The sequence below is a fragment of the Manis javanica genome, chromosome 1, assembly GCF_040802235.1.
Source record: "Manis javanica isolate MJ-LG chromosome 1, MJ_LKY, whole genome shotgun sequence".
NCBI lineage: Eukaryota > Metazoa > Chordata > Mammalia > Pholidota > Manidae > Manis > Manis javanica.
Genome location: NC_133156.1, coordinates 9,695,882 through 9,718,926, shown reverse-complemented (window position 1 = coordinate 9,718,926; position 23,045 = coordinate 9,695,882). Strand labels below are relative to the sequence as shown.

The 23,045-nt window shown below is 45.0% G+C and overlaps 1 protein-coding gene across 1 annotated transcript in view; it reads left to right on the top strand.

Annotated features, from left to right (window-relative positions):
• Positions 1-5,593: 5,593 nt before the first annotated feature.
• The window catches only part of FGF9 (fibroblast growth factor 9), a 35,783-nt gene continuing 18,331 nt past the window's right edge, over positions 5,594-23,045 (top strand). Inside the window, exons 1-2 of the mRNA XM_017653637.3 lie at positions 5,594-9,928; positions 18,458-18,561. Coding sequence (XP_017509126.1) covers positions 9,652-9,928; positions 18,458-18,561 — 381 coding nt within the window. The 5' untranslated portion in view covers positions 5,594-9,651. The remainder of the gene's footprint in view (positions 9,929-18,457; positions 18,562-23,045) is intronic.

Here is a 23,045-nt window from a genome sequence, read left to right as displayed (position 1 = left end):
ACTGGGCATTTTATGTGCATCTTACACTGTCTAACCCTTTATATCCTCAAAACAAATATGATGGCAAGGATTACTATCATCCCCATTGCACAGATGAGGAAGTTAGTTTTGGAACCATGAAAGAGCTTGTTCAGTTCTGGTGGAGGGCAGAGCTTCTGAATATGCTTATTCTGCCTTGCTGTGCGGTCTTGTTTTGCTCATTTCACATTATCTTTTCTTTTGTGGATAAAAGGATTTATGCCAACATTCCTTTCATCTTGTTCTGTGGAAAAGAATATGTGCAAAGACAATATCTGGCTCCACATTTTATCATAGAATGTGTTTTTAAAACTCAGCAAAGTGAAGTATGCCTTTTTTCTTTTAGGTTCACGACTATTGATGTTTTCTACAATTTATGTTTTCAAATTGAGCTCACATTCCAGTAATTTTTACTGAGGAAAGACCAAAGTTTTTAGACTTTGGGTTAGTTGCTGGTAACTAACCTATTTGAAATCTGCGTGATCAGATACATGGTCATCCAACCCGTTGGAAGGATGTAAAGTAAAATGAATAAATAAGTGAACAAATAAATTCAGCTGTCATTAAAGAAATGTTCGGAGATTCAGAATGGACGCTGTCAGTTGGATTTCCTTATAGTTTTTCATGAGAGAAATGACTCAAAATACAGCATTCACTCCATAGTTGGGTATAATAAGGAATATTAAGAAATTTTTATTTTCCTTTTACTATGTATTTAACACATTGAAGTCAGCAATGCCACACCAAGGTAAACAATGCCAACTATGGCCGGTCAATTAAAATGATCACATTACAGCGGAGAAGGAAGCATTGCCATTGTTGCAGTTTTAAAACATTTCATTTCCTTTGCCCTCATGTAGCTCCTGTAAATTGTAAATAAGAATGTCTTACCAACATTAACTTTCTATTTTGATGAAGTATGCTGGGTATGGACATTTTTATTTTTTTATTTTTTTTAAACCCAAATATTTAATTATTCTGAGTAAATGCTCAAAGACAATGCGATATTTATGTGTCTTGTAACTCTGGCCAGTTTATGAAAAAGACTTGGTCTCCTCTCCCTTCTGATTTACAAAAGAAAGGCATTACTGCTGGGGGAGAATTTTCGACCATGGGGACTTTGTGGGTCTCCTTCAGAGAATACCATGTTAGTGCTGCGGCCAGCAGCTAAAGACCAGCTCAGCTGAATTACAACTACTCTGCCACAGTGAAAGGGGGTTTGTTGAATTGCCAAAAAGCTATTTAGAAGAGGGTACTTAAAGATGTTGCACATTCCACTTCTTTCAAAGGCCAGCTTGGTAAAGTTATCTAGAGAGATAGGAAGGATAAACATATCCTCCCAGTTCTATAATGTTGAGAAGTCAGCATGGTTATCTAGAGGTAAGTTTACATACCAGCATAATTCATGAAATTAATGTGCCAGGAGGTTCATATAGGGTGAAATTTTACTGCTATATATATCTTTAGAAAAAGACATATCCTTTCGGAATGTTATTTTTGATTTTGCATTTTCTCTACTCAGGAACCCAGTGGAAAATTCTGTCTGATATGATTGTTTCATATAAAGTGTGAGCACTCCTTTGTGAAGATCTTAAAAGGTGATTCACAAATAACTTTAAACCTCAACTAGAATCTGTCTGCATTCACACAGTCTTGTAAACAAAGGCTAGCAAGTGCAAGTCAGTTGTTAAAGGCTATGTTGTCTAGCCTGGCAAATAATCTCCCATTTGTCTTTATGTCCTTAAATCAGGGAGAGTGTAGACAAGTGAGGTCTAAGAAGAACGCAGGAAAGCCCTCCTGGCCTTTCCAATGGACAGTCGTGCTGGTGTGACCTCAGCCATTCCTTGCTGAATCAGGTAGCCTATATCCCAGACTTGAAAGAAGGTTCAGCTGAGAGAGTGGATGTGGAAGACCTTTGAAAACTGTAAAACTATGAAATATAGGGTAGACTCCTTGATACAGTAATCGCTCCTTCTCAAAAGTAAAACATGAAATTATTCCTTCTGGATAGTATGTATGTGGTTGAGGCAGGCCAGTAGTCCTACCATAGCAACTAGGAAAAACTGGAGAAATTACAAAAATGATATTTTTAAAGGCACCAGAGAGTTGGGGAAGAAATGAGTTCTAGATGCCTTACAATTCCAGAGAAAGGGATATGGTTCCAAGGTAAGATGATGATTGACAGCTGGTTTTGGCCCTAGGGCCATTTGTTGATTCTGGACCCAGGCTGAGGATCAGGCTTGGCTCACGCAGAGGGTCTTGTGAAGGAAAAGGAGAAACCAGCAAAGCTTTAACCAACATGGAGCTACTGAGACAAATTAGAACCTTGAGTGACTTCAAACTCAGAGCTGGTTTTCTCTGAAGGTATTTGCTGAGTTCTTGGGATTCACAGGGTCCTGGGGAATGAGGCTGAAAGTTTCTAACAGGCAAATTAAACCTCCCCCAGGCTTATGTTCTTAAGAAACAAGAAGCCTGTGGGGAATAGGGCCTGCTTCAAGCAGATGGCTTTCCCCCTCTCCCTTAAGACCTTTGCCAGATTTTGAAGCTTGGTGGGGCTAGGAGACTGGAGAGCTGGTTTTGCAGGACTTTAGGTGAGATTTTGTATTTATCTGGCTGGGAGTTAGGCTGTTCTTATGGTTTGCAGTAGCTGTAATATTAGGGTCTAAAATTTCTTCTGGTGTCTTGGTTTCTACCTCCCCTGTTGTCTTTGGATTTCTCTGGAGACTCCTTTGATAGGGTCTAAGTCTCAGTTCTTTTAGCTCTAATCCCTGTTATTATAAGGAGCGCTATGTATGCAGTGGTGAGGTGTGGGGACAGGAAGCAGTCTATAGTCCATGACGTAGTTTTCTAACTTGGCTTTTAGTAAACTTGAGTTGCGTATTTTTCTTCCATCATGTTGAAGACTAGAGGGAGCTGGAGTAGGAAATTTCCCCTTCCCCAGGTTGGGTAGGTGCTGGTCAAATAGTTTCCCTTGAGGACAGGCTTTGTTAAGGAGAACAGAGAGCTCTCAGCATATTTCAGAATTGCTGCTTTCCCCCTCCCCCTCTAGGAAGCAGGAGGGGATTTTTCTCAGATCTCCTCAGTGAGAATCTGGGGGAGCTCCTAGAGGTAGATCTCGGGAACATGTAGAGGCCGTTGTAAGAGTTGGCCTTTTCTGAATTTTTTTTCACTTTGTTTTTTAAATTTTGGTATCATTAATATACAATCACATGAGCAACATTGTGATTACTAGATTCCCCCCATTATCAAGTCCCCCCAACATACCTCATTACAGTCACTGATAATCAGCATAAGATGCTATAGAGTCACTACTTGTCTTCTCTGAGCTATGCTGCCTTCCCCGTGCCCCCCCTACATTATGTGTGCTAATTGTAATGCCCCTTATTCCCCTTCTCCCTCCCTTCCCACCCCCACCCATCCAGTCCCTTTCCCTTTGGCAACTGTTAGTCTATTCTTGAGTTCTGTGATTCTGCTGCTGTTTTGTTCCTTCAGTTTTTGCTTTGTTCTTATGCTCCACAGATGAGTGAAATCATCTGGTACTTGCCTTTCTCTGCCTGGCTTATTTCACTGAGCATAATACCCTCTAGCTCCATCCATGTTGTTGCAAATGGTAGGATTTGTTTTCTTATGGCTGAATAATATTCCATTGTGTATATGTACCACATCTTCTTCATCCAATCATCTACTGATGGACACTTAGGCTGCTTCCATTTCTCAGCTATTGTGAATAGTGCTGTGATAAACATAGGGATGCATATATCTTTTTGAAACTGGGTTGCTGCATTCTTAGGGTTAATTCCTAGGAGTGGACCTTTTCTGAATTTTTAACTCACAAGCTTATCCACAGTGAGCCCCCAGCAATTCATCAGTTACATTTTGAAGTGTTCCTAATGATACCGATTCCAGGCATGGGCTTCCACTTTGGTTAGTTGAGATTCTGTCTTTCCGGTTTTTAGGGCAACAGTTTGTCCTGTGCCCTCAATTCTCTGATGGATCTAATAAGAGTTGTCAACTTTCAGTTGATTCAGTATTTTCTCTTATGTGTAGACAGGAGTGATGACATCCAAGCTCTTTACATGTCAGACTGGAAACCAGAAGTTGTATTTTTCTTAATGATTTGTAAGAGCTCTTTATATATTAGGCAAATTAGTTCTTTTTCTTGATAGGAGATGCACATTTTTTCCTAACTTGTCATTTATCTTTTGAACTCATGTTTTCCCTCCATGCAGCTAAACAAATGTTTTGTGTGTGGTTGAAATTTATCATTAATCTCTTTCAGGCATTTGGATTCTGTGATACAATTAATAAGGCCTTGACAACTCTGATTTTTTTTTAAAGTATGTCAGTAACTTTATTAGATTCTCTAAAAATAATAAACATTGCTTAGTTTGAATAACAAAGACAAATATTTCTAGAAAACTGTTTACAATAAAGATGGGGCAGTATATAAAGTTATTTAAAACATGCTCAGGTATTTTTTTCACTTGGTAAAAGCATTGCGATTGACAACTCTGATTTTAAAGGAATTCTTCCATTGCTCCTTTTAGTACTTGTTATGGTTTTATTTTCTATATTTAAATATTTGTTCCATTTAGGTTTTATCCTCATGTAAAGTGTGAGGAATAGATCCTACTTTTTTTTCCCCCACTTGTCTGTTTAGTTGTTGCAAAACCATTTACTCAATAATTCTTTTATCTTTCCATTGATTGTTTATCATGTACTCCAGTATATATTTGGGTCTATTTCTGTAATTTTGATTCTGTCTTTTTGCTTTATCTCTTTATTCATATGCTACTGTGAACAATTCATGGTAGTACTACTCTATTTTAATTACTATAGCTTTAAGATATTTAAAAAATACTGTATGGCTAGTTACCCCCCTGTTTTTCTTGTCAATTTCAAACATTTAAAAAATCAATTTAAATTTAATTTTCCATGTTATCTTTAGCACCTGTGTTTCTAGTAAAAAAAAGTCTTATTTTCATTGTGAGCTAGTTAAGTTTTTAGATTAACTTAGGAATGATTGCATATTTATGAAATTGATTTTTTCTAAGAACATTGTATGCCTTCTCATTTGCTCAGATTTTCTTTTGTGTGCCTAGAGAGCTTAAAACATATTTCTTCATATTAATCTTGCACATTGATAGTAATTTTATTCTTAGGAATCTTACCTTTCTTTTCTTTTTTTTCTCTATTGTAACTAGAGCTTCATTTCTTCATTATGTCTTTTAGCTGGTTGTTTGTATATGTATATGAAGTAACTATTTCTATATATTTATTTTAAGCAAACATACTATTTATAAAAACTTAAAAGTATATGCCTATTATAATAAAGGACAGTGTTGCACCACAGAGGTCTGAGGTCTATTTATTAGCTCTGTTGCAATAGGCATCTTTCTTATTCTTTATAAGCCAGTTTCCTCCTGTGTAAATGGGATAATAATAGTACTTACCTCATAAGGTAATTTTGAGGGTTAAAAAAGATAAAGTAAAAAGCACTAAGTTGAGTGTCTGGAACACAGTAAGGAGCCAATAAGTGTTGCTGCAATGTCCTATCCTCCTACCATCAAAGCCTACATCTAGTACACAGGGGTCACACCGAGGGAAATGGAGACGGCAGGGTAGAGGCCCAGGTACACCTTCACTGTCATGGGAAGGGAATAAAAAGAATCTGTGCTGACTGCGTTTGGCAGTCAAGAAAATTGAAGGAGGAGAACAAAGCAGTGGAGGTGAACAGAGTACTTCTTCAAACAGTCCCCTTAAATTTCCAGGGGCTTTGTGCCTTACAGGCTATGTTTACATACAGAACCATCTCTGCAGTGGCTCACCGGGGCCCATGAGGGGAACCATCCATCAGAGGGTGTAGGTGGGGGGTTGGGGAAGAGGGAATCCAGATCTGCTCATCCCTCTTCATTTGTCTTCACTTCCTTCATTTATTCTCATCTGGGTCAAAACACAAAGTCATCAGTAGAAAAGAACTATAACACACTTTAGGATGGGAAAACCGGAGGATTTAAATATTTTGAGAAGATAGAGCCTAAAAAAGCTTTGGGATTGAAATCAATAATAGTAATTGCTGAATACCCCATTTGCAAAGATCCATGGGGAACTATAGTAGGAATAGTATAATAATAGCTAGTATGTCTGAAGTGTCTATTGTCTGATGCGTGTTTTATGTGCATTTTTCTTTTATTCCTAACAACAGTCTTCCAAGGCAGGTGTTATTAAGCCAATTATACCACGTGTCTCTAGAAAACAAGGCCTCCTTCCTCTTGGAGCTTAACATCTATGTATTAATTGGAAAATGCTTGTAAAGCATACCTGCAGGCCTGGACATAGATACACATGATCATGACAGAGCTGGAAGGGCATCTTGAAGAAGTCAGCCAGAGCCAGTGGCGTGAGTTCCCAAGTGTGATGTGATCAGTGAAGGGAAGGACATTGTTTCTCTTACAATAATGGGAAAGCACAAAGCAGGGAGGGAAACATGATGGGCAAGTTAAAAGGGTAAGAAAACAGCAACAGCTTCCTGCAGCTAGAATTAGGGATGCAGGAGACATGTGGGCCAAAGCCACTGCAGTGGAACGCAGAAGCGCAGAGGACTCTCCTTCTAACTGGGAAACTGCCCCATCAGCTACTTAGCCCTCTCTCCCACTGCTGAGGCTCTTAAAGTGACAGTCACGAGGCTGCAGGATTCGGAAGCGGAAATGGGTTTTGCTCATTGGCTGGCACTCTAAATTCAGACCCGAAGAATGTGGCTGGAGACAGCTGGTGCAGATCGTTCAGTCCGGTCTTTGGTGGAAGTGTCCACGCGCGGTTCGTCTCTTCCCTATGCAGCTTTTCCCTCCCTCCATCTCTGCCTCTGCCTGCCTCTCTTTTATCATCATATTTTATAAAAAAGTAACTGACCCGGCACATTGTACTCAAGAGGTCCAGGAACGCCCCTCCTAAACCCAGTGCTGCTGGCTGCCTTGGTGATTAATGCGAGCCTCTCGGGTGGTTTATGAGACGTGACACTTCCTTCCCAGCTTCTTGTATCTGCTGCCACCGGGCAGTTACCGTTAAAACCCACCGTCGGTGTGACTGCCGAGCATACCACGGGCAGGGGGTCCGTGCTTCATAAACACGTAAGCAGGAGGCACGGAGCCAGCGCTCGGAAGCCCAATGACCCGGGACTGCGGCAAAGGGGTGTGGGACTGGAAGAAGGGGGCACCACCTCGGTCCTCTCCGCCCTCCGGCCTGGGCGAACACGCCCTCCACCCCGGGGCCCGGGAAGGTCGCTCCAGGTCGCCGGCAGCGCCAGCGCCCGAGAAATCTGCTAATTCATTGCTCCCTTTCATCTTCCGGCGAAACCTTCCGTCCCGAGTAGGGCCAGCCCCGGTTCTTCACCTCCAGCCTTGAGCTGACGACTAAGGCAGATTCGACTTCTCCGCCCAAAAAGGCTCCGATTCTCTCCCCGCCGCGGGGTCCGGTCTCTGCTTTCGACTTTGCTGCTCACCGGCACGCCCCACAGTCCCAAGCTGTGCTCAAGTCTCGGCAACTTTCACCATTTTGCCCGGAGAACAGGGCCATTGCTAAGACAATGTGAACAAAGAGGGGCAGGGACGGGGCCCGCAGGCGGGCTCCGGGCGAGTGTGCGTGTGCGCGCGGGTGGGTGCGGCGGGGGAGGTGTGGGGCGCCGCGCTCCTAGCCCGCGGCCTCGGGTACCTGGCGCGGGCGGCGTTCCGGACGCGGAGGCCGCCGCTGCTGGCTCCCGGGCGGCCTGGCCAGGCAGGGCCTCGGGCGGCGGGCATCTTTGTCCCGGCCTCTGGAGGGGCGCGAAGGCAGCGGGCCGCGAGAAAAGAAACTCGAGCCCAGCACTGGGACTCAGGCTTCCACGTGCGGCCCCCGGGACAGAGCCGGGAGCAGCGGTTGCGGCTCCAGGGCGCCCCCACGCGCCTCGCACCCCCCTCTCCAGTTTCCGCGGCGGTCATGGGAGCTCGCCTTTCACTTCCCCGAGCGGAAAACGGGGCGTGAGTGGGCACAGCTCGTCCTACATGGCATGGTTGGGTGGGGGGGAGGGAGCCCACCGGAGCGCTCTGCTCCACCCTGACTCTCCAAAGACGCGCTCCAGTCGAGCTCGGGGACAGAGGTTGTTCTCTGTCGTCCCACCCCGCCGACTGCACCGCGGCCGCCTGGACTCGGCGGCAGGCTGGACGTAAACACACCCCAAACCCAGAGACGGAACTCCCGAACCAAACCGAAACGGTGCCACATCTGCGTGTGTGTGTGCGTGTGTGTATGCGTGTGTATGTACGTGTGGAATGGGGGGCTGGGGTTACGTCCGCCCGTCTTACCTGCAGTACAGTTTGCACTACTGGGTGCCCGGCAGAAGAATGAAAAATTAAACTGCCATGTACATTGAGGCTTATTAAATCAAACCCCTTACCTTCCAACTCTCTCAACTTTTATTTTATAATGCAATGCAATGTTACAGTCCATATGAAAAGTTGTTTTCCAATTGCAATCGGAACCTTCATCAACGCATGGAGAAAGATTTTAGGTTACCGGCTTCAATTCCGCAGGACCACTTTGAGTCTCGGTAAGCTCGGAATTTCTGTCTCCGGCCTCTGTGGGTGCTTCCTTTGAAAAGCACGGGATGCCTGGTGTCCCATAGGAGGTCCCGCGCGCTGGCAAGCCGCGCGGGGCCTGCGGCAGATCAGGGCGGGCAGCATGGCGGGCGCTAGGACCGCGGGGAGCCCGGGCGGCCGCGGCGCTACCTTAAACCCAGCCCAATGCCGCTGCCTGCGCCACTCTGCGCGCCGGCGGGGGCTGCGCAGGAGGAGCGCTCCGCCGGCTACAACGCTCCGCAAGCCGGCGCGGCAACACCTGTTCGCGACAGCCAGCGCTGCACGCGAGCTCCCGGCTGAGGCTCTCCTCGCTCGCTGCTCGCCGCTCGCCACCCGTTCAGAGCCAATGGACATCTGCCGATACTCTGGAGAATTCTGGATACTAGCTTTGGACGCCTAAAGTTTTCTTTTCCTCTTCTTCTTGTTTTATTATTATTACTGTATGTTTTTTTTGGAGGGAGGACCAGGAGGGGAGATTTGTTGCGGCCACCAACGTGAGATTTTTTTTTCCCCTTGAAGGATTCATGCTGATGTCTGCAGAGTCGGTTAGAGTAAAAACAGCGCATGCCTTCCTGGAGTCGGAATCCGTAAATTCTGACGTAGCCTGTGCATCTTAAAAATCCCTATAATAACGCCTAGGCATTTAAGTTGCTATGGTCATTCTGATCTCAAACCAAATGGAGAAACTACGGATTTTTTTCCTTATTACGGTCGGATGGGACGAAGACCTTTCTGCCTGCTAAGAGCTGGGGATCTATCTATAGGGATACATAGATATGTTTATCAGTATGTCAGTGTGTGAGTATAAAGTGGTTTCTTAGACTATCAGTGGTTTGACCTTGAACCTGTGCCAGTGAAACAGATTACTTTTATTTATGCATTTAATGGATTGAAGAAAAGAACCTTTTTTTCCTCTCTCTGCAACTGCGGTAAGGGAGGGGAGCTGGATATACCTCGCCTAATATCTCCTGGGTTGACACCGTCATTATTGTTTATTCCTGTGCTCCAAAAGCCGAGTCCTCTGATGGCTCCCTTAGGTGAAGTTGGGAACTATTTCGGTGTGCAGGATGCGGTTCCGTTTGGGAATGTGCCTGTGTTGCCGGTGGACAGTCCGGTTTTGTTAAGTGACCACCTGGGTCAGTCCGAAGCAGGGGGGCTTCCCAGGGGACCCGCAGTCACGGACTTGGATCACTTAAAGGGAATTCTCAGGCGGAGGCAGCTTTACTGCAGGACTGGATTTCACTTAGAAATCTTCCCCAATGGCACTATCCAGGGAACCAGGAAAGACCACAGCCGATTTGGTAGGTATACCATTAACCCTTTAGTCTCCATGCGATGACATGTTCTGGATTATAACTACCAAGAAGGTAGTGACCGGGCGGGGGATGCGGGAAGGGGTGTCTCCCTCTCTCTGTCTCTGTCTCTGTTTTGCTAGCTTAAAAAAAAAGCCTCCGGAATTGCAGATCTGCCATGGTCACTGATGCAAGTCTACATTGAAAGGCTTTTTTTTTTTTTTAAAGGAGTGCATGATTTTAAAATGTAACCCAAGTCTCTAGTTCTTTTTCGTTAAATACACGGGAAGGTCGGGTCTAGGAAGTTTCTTTTGAATGAGTTGATTCCACGAGTTTAGAGCTTTAATCATTAACTACTGAGAACTTAATGCATTTTCCTGAAGGCAGTGGGTATCATTTTGTTTCTTTAAGGCAGGGGTTATCATCCTGTGCCCAAATGAAATTTTTGCCCCTTCCCTTTTTTTCCTAATTAGTATACTGCTTGAATTGTAAATTAAGCGTATTTTTTATTCTCACTATGAGGGTCTGAAGACCCAGTAGGCAAAGGTTGCTGACTGTTCTGTTGGGAGGAGGGCTAAAATCGTGTCTTAGACCCTGGAGCAGCAGAGGCAGAGGCGCTGGGGGAAAATGACTTGGAAGGGGCTGAACGCTCACCAGGGTCGTGTGGGTCTCCTGGGTGGCTCTCTGAGTGTGTTCGCGCGTGCAAAAACTGCAAGCTGATTTTAAAGGGCATTCCGAGGATTTCATTTCCCGAGGAGGGTATTTGTGACTCAGCATTGAGGGCTGCAGACCCGAGGGTTGGTGACTGTCCACTTTAATGGCCGCACGCACGTGCCTGCGGGGCCACCCAGAGTCCAACCGCACTAAGTCAGAGAGCACAGTGCTGATGGGGGAAATGGGGAGGACTCTTGGGGTTTTCCTGATTTACCTAAAAGAAAAAAAAAAAAGCACCCGTCTGGGCAACCAGACTTTTGGAAGGAGGTAACTTCTGAGTGAACCCACCTGACAACACTTAAACTAGGTCGTAAAAAATAAAGTCCCGTGGTGATTTTTCTTCCTCATGCTTTAATGCCAGATGTTGAACACGATTTAAAACTATCTGTTTAGGTTTGTGGGGCTGTAGATGATGCCAGAAGGTGAGGAGGATTCAGGCCTGGGACGGGGATGATCCCACATACACAAGCCCCAGGAATTTATCTTTGCTCACCGTCGAGCCTAAGCCCCAAAGTGAACCTACCAGTGTAAATATTTCTGGCTGTTTCCCCTTTATGCTTAAAAAAAAAAAAGCTGTAGCTTTGCAATTACTCAGTTGAAATACAACCTACAATCCCCAGCCCCGCAGAGGTAAACGCAGCTCTGATTGTTGCAGAGAGAAGACTAAACTTTACCAAAAGTGCTGCTGTATCTGGCCGCTTTAAGGGCTGCTACAGTGCCTAGCGTTTGGTACCAGAAAAACAGGCAGTGGGCGGCCGTGGATGGCCGAGCCCGGACGACAGCGATCACCCGTTGGGAGTCTGGGCCGCGCCGCTGCAGGGCGAGCGGCGTGGGCGGGCGGCCTAGGTGCGCCCCAGCGGCCGGACCCTTGGTCCTCCCGCGCTCCCCGCCGGCAGGTGCCGGCTTGGCAGCCCGGGCCCCGCGGCGCACTTGGCGGCTACCCTGCCAGCTCCGCGCGGTCCTAAATGCGCTCGTCTTCAAGCTCCCTCTTCACACCGCTCGGGTGAGCCCTACGGTGCTGCGGGGACTCCATGAGTCCGGGGGCGACAGGCAGGGGCTGACACACTTTTGGCTGCGTTTAGGGAATCGGCTTTTTTTTTGCCCAAGTTTAGTCCCCTCGCTTTCTCTTTGTGTGGGTATGCGGGTGCAGCGGGGCTGACAGCCGCCGCCCCAAGCAGCGCGGTCGCTTGCGGTGTGGGAACCGCTGGAGGCGTGAGCCGGCGGGAGAGTTGGTGGCAGGGACAGAGTACAGGCTGGAGGTCGGACATCTGACCTCCACTGTCCAATCTCCAATCCTTCTCCCCCTTTCTGAAGAGCGCGTGTTCTGGGTTTCGGAGAGTCGATGGGCTCGGCTGCGCCGGGGGAGGTGGGTCGGGGGCCCTGGCCGGGCAAGGCCGGAGTCGCGGTGGAAAGGGTGGGGGGGGACAAAGGGCTGCGGAGGCGGGCCTAGGGAGAGGCGTGCTATTGTTAACCAATTTCCCGAGCGAAACTCGCGGCCCTCGGGCCAGCTTTCCCGTGCCCTGGCCTGTCGGCCCGGGGGACCCCGGGTGAGCGCCGGGGCGCAGTGCGGGCACACTGCTGCAGGGCCTCGGCCAGGGCGGGTTTCATTGTGTGAATTAGCCGAGCCCTGCCCTTGAGAGAGCGCTCGGCTCTCCCGGTGCAGCAAGCTGGGGCCCGGCGTGGAGAGACCGTGGGATATTCTGCCTGGGGATCCTCCACGCCCTCCACCCTCCTACCCCTGCCTCCGGCTTACCCCCTCCTCCAATGTAGTCACCTTTAGGGTAGGACGTTTGCTACACAAAATCGAGTCATTAGACATCCAGTAACTCTGTCACCGGGAGAGCGAGGATGCAAGGGTGGGTTGGTGGGGGCCACGCGGAGGCGGGAACACGAGAGGCCCGTTCTAGGGTCATCAGACTGTTGATAAAACGGCCGAGAGGCCAAAAATAAAAAAAGACAACTAAACTCCCCTCCCCCCACTCCCAATCCTGGAGGCTGGAAAAAGGTGTCGCCAAGGAGGTGGCATCTCTACTCCTTAGACTACTTGGCAGTGTTGGCTGGGTAGGTAGGGGCAATGTTGGGTGGGAGGAGAGGGGAGCCCCGGCTCGGGGTGAGGGTGGAGGGCGCCGCGCCGCAAGCTTGAGGGTCGGCCGGGAGCCGGCCGCGGGGGGAAGGGCGGGCCTAGCTCGCTGCTGTGCCACTCACCCTCGTTTGGATGGAGCTGAGTGGGTGGCTGTGCGCAGTGGGGGTGGGGAAGGAGGGTTATTTAAGTCTTTCATCCGGTTGCAGTGAGAAGCGGCCCCCGGGGTGACAGCAGTGGCGCGGTCTCCCGCTGCTGCCGCTGCGGCAGGTCCCAATATTAGCAACCTCTGCAGCGCTGCGCGCGTGCCGGGAGCCTCCAATCCTCGCTTCCCCAGCCCCGCCCGGAGGGAAGTCTCGGCGGCGCTAGGACCCGGCGGCGCGCGGGGAGGAGGAGGAGAGAGCGAGCTCCGCGAGGGGACCCAGGGGCTGCGGCAGCCTGTCACACCTGGCGCTCCCGCACCCCGTCGGCGCTCACCTTCCTCCCTCCTTCCCGCTAGCTGAAGTTCCCCCTCTCCACCCCGGCTCCACTCTGGGGACTTCATCTTCACCCGCAGTTTCCCTTCCGATTTCCTAGAAAAAGAGCAGCTGTGGGTAGTGGGTGGGTGGGGGGTTACGCCTTGATTAAAATAGAAGGTGCGCATTCCACGTGAAATGAGCGGCGGACGAAACAGTGGTGGAAAAATTATTTTTGCCACCCCCATGCAGCCGCAGGTGACTGCAGCTAGCTGGGAAGCCTGGCGGTGACACAGCAGCAGCAGTGCAGGGGACTGGGGGCGGGGAGTCTTACTGTGGTCCCAGCAGGAGCTGCGGCGATGACAACTTCGGTGGGACCTTGAGGGAGCCCTTTGCTTTTTCCTTTGGGGGCGGTGGTGTGGAGATCAGGTTAGCATGGAGGAAAGGAACTGGGAATTGTATCTCTGGGAGATGATAGGCTGGGGGAGCGTGGCGTTTCGTTATATATATATTCATATATATATATATTCTTTAAAACACTTGCTAAAAAAAAAACACTTGCTAGATGGAGGCAAATAAACAGAAAATAACTGAAGAATTGGTAGTGTGGAATAATAAAAAACTGAGCGTTAGGCCTGATCCATTATTTAGCCTGGCAAAAGGAAGAGTAGGTGAGTGGACCCCCGGGCTGGGTGGAAGATGGCCTGCTTACCGCCGCTGCCCCTTTTGGCCTGGAGCAGAGGCTCTGAAAGGCCAGACTCTCATCAGAACCCTAGATGCGTGCTGCACCGGGGGCTGCCCATTCAAGGGGTCAGGTATTAGGCAGAAGTGGTACTAGAGGGGAAAAATATGACGAACTGTGTGAATTTTTTATTTTAAAAACGAGGTGAAAAAAAAACTTACTTCCAGGGTTTTGCACTTAAAAAAATTCTGTTTCGTGTATTTGACTTAACAATATATCATCACATCACTAAAGGAAAGGCTGCCTATTTAAGGAGCTATTTTCAGTATTGGTTCAGATTCTTGAAAAATTAATGGGGTTCTAATTGTCATTCCGTTAGTCATTTCCTAAGTGGGCTCTGAGATTTGCTCAAGTTGCTGCAGACGGGGACCTTCTCAGATGCAGGCTCTGTGGTGATTGATTTGACAGCCCTGGTGTGGGATTCTCTGGGGGAGCAGGGAGCTGAGAAGGGAGGGGGGTTAATCTATCTTGGAAAGCCTCATGTCCTGCCTCTCCGCTCAGTCTGCACACATTCTTTCCTCTGAAGAATGCAGCTCTGTTAAATGTTGGGGGCTTTTAGGTTAGGGGGTTGTTTAAATTGGGCCAGGATGGCACAGATTCTGCCCCGCCCACCCACTTCCCATGGCTGTCCTCGGTATGGTCTTGGAGGAGAGGCCCAGTACAGAGGGGCTCTCAGGAGCTGGGCCACCTTTGGGGTAATGGTCCATTTGAATGGAGCTCTGTGGCTGACCACTAATTCCTAGTGACTGTGCAGCAAGGATGAGAGTCCGGTGTGGTCGTTTTCCTGAAGTAGTCCCAGGAATTGACCCAGCATCTTGTGGACCAGGGACGACCTAGGACCCCATCAGACCTCCTTGGGCCCAGTGAACACATCCTCATGGAAAACTGTTGGTTGCTGTGAAAGGGAATAGCCAAATGCCACTAGTCACTGACCCTTTTCTTCCTATGTCACTCCTTCACTACCCAATACTGTGGTCCTTGGGAACTGAGGATGTCTAGGCTGTGTTTGCTGAAGAGGAGAGACAGGCCACCAGGTACGCGCATGAGCACAGCTCTAATTTAGGCACAGTCCCACCCTCCCTCCCTCCCTCCTTCGCACCTTCCCTTGGTTCTTTCCTCTCTTCCTTGTTATTTCCTTGATTCAGTTCCTTTCCTGCTGACCATTAAACACTTAAATGATTCTACACAGAAGACTGCTTCTGGGCTTTTAGTGATCCTGAGACTCCTCTTTGCTGCACATTCATGTAAATGAATACCATGGGGAGTGGGCTGTATGCAAATGATTTGGTTGGAAGCACGTGCTTGGCACTGGCTCAGGCCCAGAGGGTAGTGAGCTGACCCAGTGGAGATTATAGAGTTCACTGTGGACAAGGTGGTACCAGGAATGATGAGGATTCCAATCTGGGAGGGGTGGGATCTTGCCAGGTTTCCAGGTCTTTCTGACCTTAACAACACTGGCACTCTCTGAACGAGGGTGAAAGTGAAAAGCTATGTGCACATAAACAATTTGGATAAATAGTGTACATACAGAGGCTGTAACTCAAACATTCAGGGATTCTCCTTGTCCTTGGGTCATTCTCACCTCATTTGTGAGGTGACCTCATTAAAAGCTGGGTTGTTTTTTTGAGCCTCTACTTTTCAAGGAGCTGTTTGAGGTGATGAAATCTATTCCTCCTGGGGTCTCAAGTAGGTAAGTCCTTCCTATGTGGCGCCCGTTTTGCTCCTGTCCAAAGCCTGAGTGAGCCACTCATTGTTAGGCTCTGACGGTAGCCTGAAAGTCTCCCTCTCACTGCATTCACCACATTGTTTTTATACTAACCTGGTTATGTGTCCTGCCTCCCACTAGATGGGAAGCTCTTTAGAGGAATGGGGCCTGGGCTATATGGTACTCAACTTTATATACTTACCACATGGTAGAGTGTTTGCTGAGAATAGTCACTCAGTAACAGTTTGTTTATTGAATAAGTCAGTGGATGTGAATTATAGCTATCTTGTTGATGCCAGGAAAAAACAAGATATTTATCTGAATACTTTCACTTCCAAAGTATATAATAATAATAATAATAATAATAATAATAATAATAATAATAATAATAATAATAATTACAGAAGCTAAGTCCTTTAACAAGAAAAGCTATGTGCACATAAACAATTTGGATAAATAGTGTACATACACAGAAGATGCCACCCTTCCAAATTCTGCATGATGAAAGAGCACATTCCCAGGGCTGACCTGTTTTTCATGACCTCTGCTACTTCTTGTGCTCCCCAGTGGGCCTGAGGAGTCTGGTCTAGGTAACATCTTCTAGTCACTAGCAAGGGAATAACTATATAAAAATGGTACAGAAAAAATCATGGATACATGGAAAAAAGGTAGAACTGATAATAAGATGTGCATCATCAATAGGGATATAGGCTTTGGAGTCTGATCGCATGGGGGAAAGTTATTTAACATCCTTAAATTGCAGCTTCCCCATTTGTAAACTGGAGATGAAAATATTGTAATGCCTCAGGTTATTCTGAGGATTAAATGGGAGAAGGTCTCCCATTTGGCACAGACTGAATGCTCAAGTGTCCCAGCTAGTGTGGTTGTCCTTGTCCTCAGGTTTTGTGACAGTCAAATGTTTCATGAGATCACCTACAGCCTGTTTTTTATTGGGCCTGATAGGCAATGACGGCTGATATTTGTTATTAGTTCTCAGAGCTGCCTCTTGTTTAAGGAAAACAGATCATCAAACACCCTCATAGAAGATGTGTGTCTTTTAGTTTTATAATTAAACCTTTTCCATTTAAATGGTGCATTAATTTGATCAGACCTTAAAGGGGGCAAAGTGTTCTTTATTTTTATTTTGATAATGAAAATTGGACATTAATGAAGTCCTTACACTAATTTCAGGATAACTATGACCTATATTATAGTATGTTTATAGGTAGCTAAGAAGAGATTCATATGCATGTGACTCCTACTAGTAATCAAATGCCACAATGTTAATTATTTTTGATTACAGGAGTTAGAAACAATACAATGAAATAAAATGATTGCGTCAGTGAGGGAGTGTATCTCATATGAAAAGAATCTCATGGAAATATTGCCAGTAGCTTATTTTTGATTATGGAGTCACAAATTACCAGATCCAAAATGTAATTTTTAATTCCTCTTTATATTTTCCCATACCCTATTTCACATTCTACTAAGATAAATAGTTTTGCAGGTCCAGATATTCTGTAAACTGTAAGCACAAGATATTTGTTACATTTTGCACTTATAAAAGAATTAGGAATACTCCTTTATAAGAAGTATCTCCCCTTTTTTACATCACCCTGGAACTCTTTGCTTTATTAGATTTATGTAGCTCATGTCTTCTCTTGATTACTGCACAGTCTATTTTGTGAGTTGCAAAATTAATCGTTTAAAAATCCATGTAAGTGCTTTTTTATTAGTCACATGAGACTGACTATACCACAATGTTATCCTTAGTTTTTTCTGAACTCTTAAATGTAAGTAAATTTTTCAATATTTGAAGATATTTTTAAAAACAACTCAATATTTGGAATACATTAGCCAAGATCTGCACTGAGTGTGTAGCACTTTATAACAACACTGAGAAAATGGCTAAGCACAGGTAATATGAGCATTGTCCCAAATATACTGTTGGATAATCATCTTAAAACAGCAGTATAGTTAGAGAAATCGAAGCTGCTGTTGTGTGGCCATAAAATTCTGGATTTATGCCTGCTTAGGTGTTGTTATTCTTAGGTAAGCAAGGGGAAAGAAGGAAATAAAGAAAGATCATGATGTTGATTTGATTTTGGGATATAGTATTCCATGCCTATTTTAAATCAAGAGCATTTTTGGAACCAGTACTTTTTTCCCCCAGAATATTATGTTATCTTAATTGTTTAACTATCTCTTTGAGGCTTAGATAAGCACAGCAAAAGTCAATACTTTGTTTAAGCAGAAAAGTGTAGGCTATTTAGTTTTAGGACGAGTGTAGGCTATTTTAGTTTTCCAGGTGGAGTTCAAGAAGGTTATACAATAAACACCAGATATTTTTCATATATAAGCCAAGCAAGTCTTTGTTTAGTGGTACCTACTCTTATTTGGAGGGCCATAAGACATAAATTCTAAATTTAATGTGTTCTGATTGATGCCCATACACATAAACTTAATTTCACAGTTATACAGTGGAAGTAAGTTGTTTTTCTTTTAAATTATACTCTTTTAGGTTATTTGGAACATGTACCTTGGTTTATCTGTCCTCTCACTGCTTATCATATCTATGTAACTAGTGGCTTTTTAATATTTAAAGTGTTTGTGATGTGTCATGTTGATCGGCATTTTGGTATTACTGTTGTGAGATAGAATTTAGTTGAAAAATCAATTCTTTTAGGCTTTGGTTTTAAGAGAAGATACTTCTTTAATGAGCGTAAGGTTATCCAAGTTGGGAGCTGGGCTCAGCGACCTCTCAAAAACTCCTAGGGATGCTGAGACGACGGAAATGCTCTGTGCACTGACCTATCTTTGCCATCTGCTGTTTGTCTCCTAGGCATTCTGGAATTTATCAGTATAGCAGTGGGTCTGGTCAGCATTCGAGGCGTGGACAGTGGACTCTACCTCGGGATGAATGAGAAGGGGGAGCTGTATGGATCAGTAAGTACTGGGAGAGACTTTGCCAATGTTTATGCCTCATGCTTCATTTGAACTGCATTTGCTCTAGATTACAAATAGCCAGGAAAACTGAGTCTGTTTGGAAGGAGAGTGTAAGTTTTTACCTTTTTCAGGAAAAGCATTTTGTTTGTATTAATAGTTATCAGCCCTGGATCTTCACTAGACCAAAGTCTCCACGGAAATGCTTTATATGCCAAACCATTTTCATTATCAAGTAAATAAAAAATTTGCAAGTGTGAAAAATCCCATCTTCTTGTATTGAATGGGAGTTATTTTTGAAATGAATTGAAATGATCTCCCAGGCTTTGCTGAGCATTGTAATTAAAGCTAGAAATAGACTGTGCAGTGAGTATAAACCCATTCTTTGAGCTACATAAGATTTTCGTTATGTAGAGAGAGGGGAGATGGAAATTATTGTCAGTATTCTTGTATGTGAAAGAGCAATATAAAAACATTACAATTATTTGCAAGTATTATGAGTTTCTTTTTTTTCCCTCTCACTTCCTATCTCCACTGGGATGTAAGCTCCTTGGGGGAGGTAGTGAAGAAGTATTTGTTATAGCCTGCCAGGTGCCAGGCACTGGTCTAGGTGCTTGGGGACAGCAATGAATGAGACAAGATTTCTGCTTCTGCTTTGAGAGGAGGAGACTGACTTTACATCTTCTTTCACTGATGCTAGCACAGTTTCTAAAACACAATGCATGGGACACAGTAGGAACTTAATGTATTTTTAGTAAATGTGTGACTATGAATAATAGATAATTAGTTACTATCTATGAATTTGAGTTGTCAACAAAAAACTTATAATGAAATCAATCTTTTTCACTGTGGTTGTTGATGGTCAAATGAGAATTTAATCCATATTATCTGCAATGTGAAAACTTTGATTAGATCTACAAACAATTGAAAATTAAAACATTCAGAGTGGGAGAAGTTCTGGAGTCCTCTCTTGACAGAAACGAAGGGCATTTTCATATAGCATAGGTAGAAATTTTTTCTAGTTCTATTCCTTTGCTTCCCATATACTGCTAAGTATAGATATATGTGTACACACACACACACACACACAGAGGGTTGGAAGTAGTATCAAATTTTTTACTCAAAAATTCCAGATGACACTAAATTATGACCTATGTACTTTGAATATAGCACACATAATTTTTAACGGCAGAAGGTTGTTTTCCTGCCTTGGCAAAACTTGAATTCTAGATAGATTGGCTGTGTTAGATATTTAAGTCTTTTTTAAAAAAGTACTTCTTAGAATAAATTATTTTAAAATACGTATTTAAGTGTAGGGTTCAGTTTAGCTTTTTAAACATAATTCTTGGTTTAGGTAAACGTATTTTCTTCCCAGATGTATCTCTTTCAACAATTTTAAGTACAAACACAGAAGCTATAAAATTTTTAAAATATAAAGTGACATTGTTCTTTTTTCACCCCCTAGATTATTTTCACTTTTAGGCTTATAATATGGATTTAATTAAGTCAGTCACAGTTAAATCAATAAAATGCTTTTTGAGTATGGGGCACAATCTGACTTTAAGTGGGTGGAAGGCACTATGGTTTATTGTAAGTTTACCAAACTTTTTTGATCACATATCACCACCAGAAAATATTTATGGAGTATGGATTTCAACGGTGCATATTAAAATTTATATATATATATAAAATAATATATATATAATAAAAAATAATATATGTATATATATAATACTGTTCATATGTGTTATTATATTTTATAAACACAGATTATGGCAGAACCTTTTTTGAAAGGCTGTGGTGATGAGCAAACAGGCGTGTCCGGCGCCCCCACGGGACCCCCTTGCCCCGCCCTCGGGGCGCCCTCCCTCAGGGGAGATGACTGTTCTTTCTGAGGAAGTTGCAGCATGACGGCCTCGGGGGTCTCCTCTGCGCTCAGCATGGGGGCCTCTGCCTCTGTAGACCCTTGCCAGGGTTCTTCCCGTGACGTCCTTGCTCCTGGCCCCTCCTGCCTTGGGGATCCCAGGCTGGGGTGCGCCCTGGGGACGGGGCCAGGACTCGGGGAGAGCTCCGTGCGGACTCCCTGAGGACCTGGGAAAGCGCCCCCCGGAATTGTGGACAGGTGGCAGAAAGTCAGAGACCCCTCATTTTGGCATGTTTTCTGGGAAGTCAAACTGTCTGTTTTCTGTGAGTCCCAAGTGCCTTCTTTAGGGCTTTTCAAGCATATAGTGTGTGGCTAGGAGTGGACTTCTTGCCTCCCCTGCCACGCAGCCACAGAGCCACATGGCGAGCTGACAGCCCCAGTCCAGGAATCCCAGCGAGGCACCGGGAGAATCTGGGGGAAGGCAAAACGACTCTTCCTTCTGTGCTTGAGAAATGCACACCGTCCTTGACACGGGATGGTCTTGTCAGGCTCGGAGACTGCTTGGGGTCTCCGAGAAGGCTTCCCTGTGCTGTGATTTCCTTTGTGGAAATATATCGTAAGCAGCTTCTCTGTGTCGAGCATCTCCATCTCCACTCCGTTTTCCACACTGGCAGGAGGATTACCTTTTTAAACCCAGACATGAGTGCCACTTCTCTGCTCCGACCCCTTCAAATACTAGCCTTTAAAGGGGAATGCCTGCTTTTTTTTTTTTTTGCATAGTATTCAGTACTTCTCACAGCCCACTTGGCCTGGATCTGCTTTGCCAGCATCATCTCCTGCCCTCTTCTCCTTGTAATTTGACTCCATCTCCTTACTGTTCTCCAAACACGTCTAATGTGTGTGTGGTCAGGTCAGTCCCTTTGTCTCCATGCTTTGCTCCTCCCTTCTCCACCTCATGGAGGAGCATTTCTTTCTTTAAGATTCAGTGAAAGTATTGCCTCTTTACCACACTGCTAACTTGAGCCCTGGTTATTTTGGACAGCATTTCTTGTGTTCCTCTGGGCCCCAGTGATACTTTGTGTATATTTCCATTAGCATACAAGTAACAGTATGATTTATAGAGTAGTTAATTGTGTTTCTGCATTCCTTAGTGTATCAACAAGGGCGTGGGCTGCATATTTCTTTTTAATGTTGCCTAACACCTAGCGATGGCTCTTGCACATGGTAGGAGCTCAATAAATGCTTGCTGGATTGAAATGAATTAAATAAACATTGTGATTTGTTTTTATGCTCCATTAAACATAGAGGTGTGGGCCTCACTGTATCTCCTCTGGGAGGTCAGTGTGTACTCAGCGCTCTAGCGTAAGGAAGATGCCCTGTCTTCCTTACAGTGCTGGATTACCAGGCTGAATTGGACTGGGATGTGTTGTCCCTGGTGTGTTCAGACCAAGCAGGATGGGACTGAGGTTGGAGAAGTAGTGCAGTAGCAAGAGCATGGAAATAGGAGCCGGGACACTTGTGCCCTTTCTGTCTCTGCCACTTAGTGGAGTTCCAGGCCCTCATTCTCCTCATCTATAAAGTGAAGAGCTTGACTTAGATGTCTGGAGTGTTTCTTTTTCCTCTAGGTCTCAGAATTGATGGTTTGGATTTTTTAGGCTTCACTCCTGAGTCCTGTCTGCCTAACCCGTGATGTTCTCTGTGCACACAAAATGTTTATGCAGTGAGATCTTTTTTGCCTCTTATGTAGAGAGCTGGGAAGAAAGCCCCCCCGGCCAGCCAGATTTTTGTCCCTTTGGTGTGTACCTAAATGCAGGTCGGGGGAAGTACAAGGGAGAGATCCCATCTCCTCTGGGGCCAGGAATCACCTTTTCTACCGTGTTTGTGGTTATCATCCCTGGCGTGGCAATGGGCATGAGAGCGACCAAAAGATAAGAAGCAGCCAGTGATTCATTATTAAATACACTAACAATTGTAGCTTGAAGAATTTAACCTGTATAAGGTTATGTAAAGCTCAGTAACTAAAATTGTAGCTTGAAGAATTTAACCTGTATAAGGTTATGTAAAGCTCAGTAACTAAAATGGAGAAGTTTTGTTGGGAAACCTTGAAAAGACCGATCTCATTATGAAAGAAGGTAGATAGGAGATATGGGGAAATAGTCACTTTATAAAGTAAATGAATGTGTAAATGTAGCAAAAATGGATTTAAAATGCATGTTGGAATTAATTTTACCTTTTCACCTGTTTAGTTCTTTTGTTTCTAAGCTTACTTGGGAGAAGATATAAAAGGTCAGAGGTGAATGGGGTAACTCTTCTTCAGAAAAATATAAAGGATTCTGATATCCTATTGGGAAGTGGAAATAGAAAAAGCCATGTTCCTGATGTGTCTATGGTATGATTTAAGGAAAACCTGAGTAATTCTAGCTCTGGGGTAGAGTTTGATTATCATGTTCATGTATTAGTTCATTCATACATCTATTCCTTCCTTTGCTCATTCATTCACAAACATTTATACCTACTGTTTGCTTAGCACTGTGTTAAGTGCATAACAATATAACAAATATCTCCAAATCTGGTTTGAGAAATGTACTTATGAATAAAGTTCAGTGCAATGTGAAATGCATTG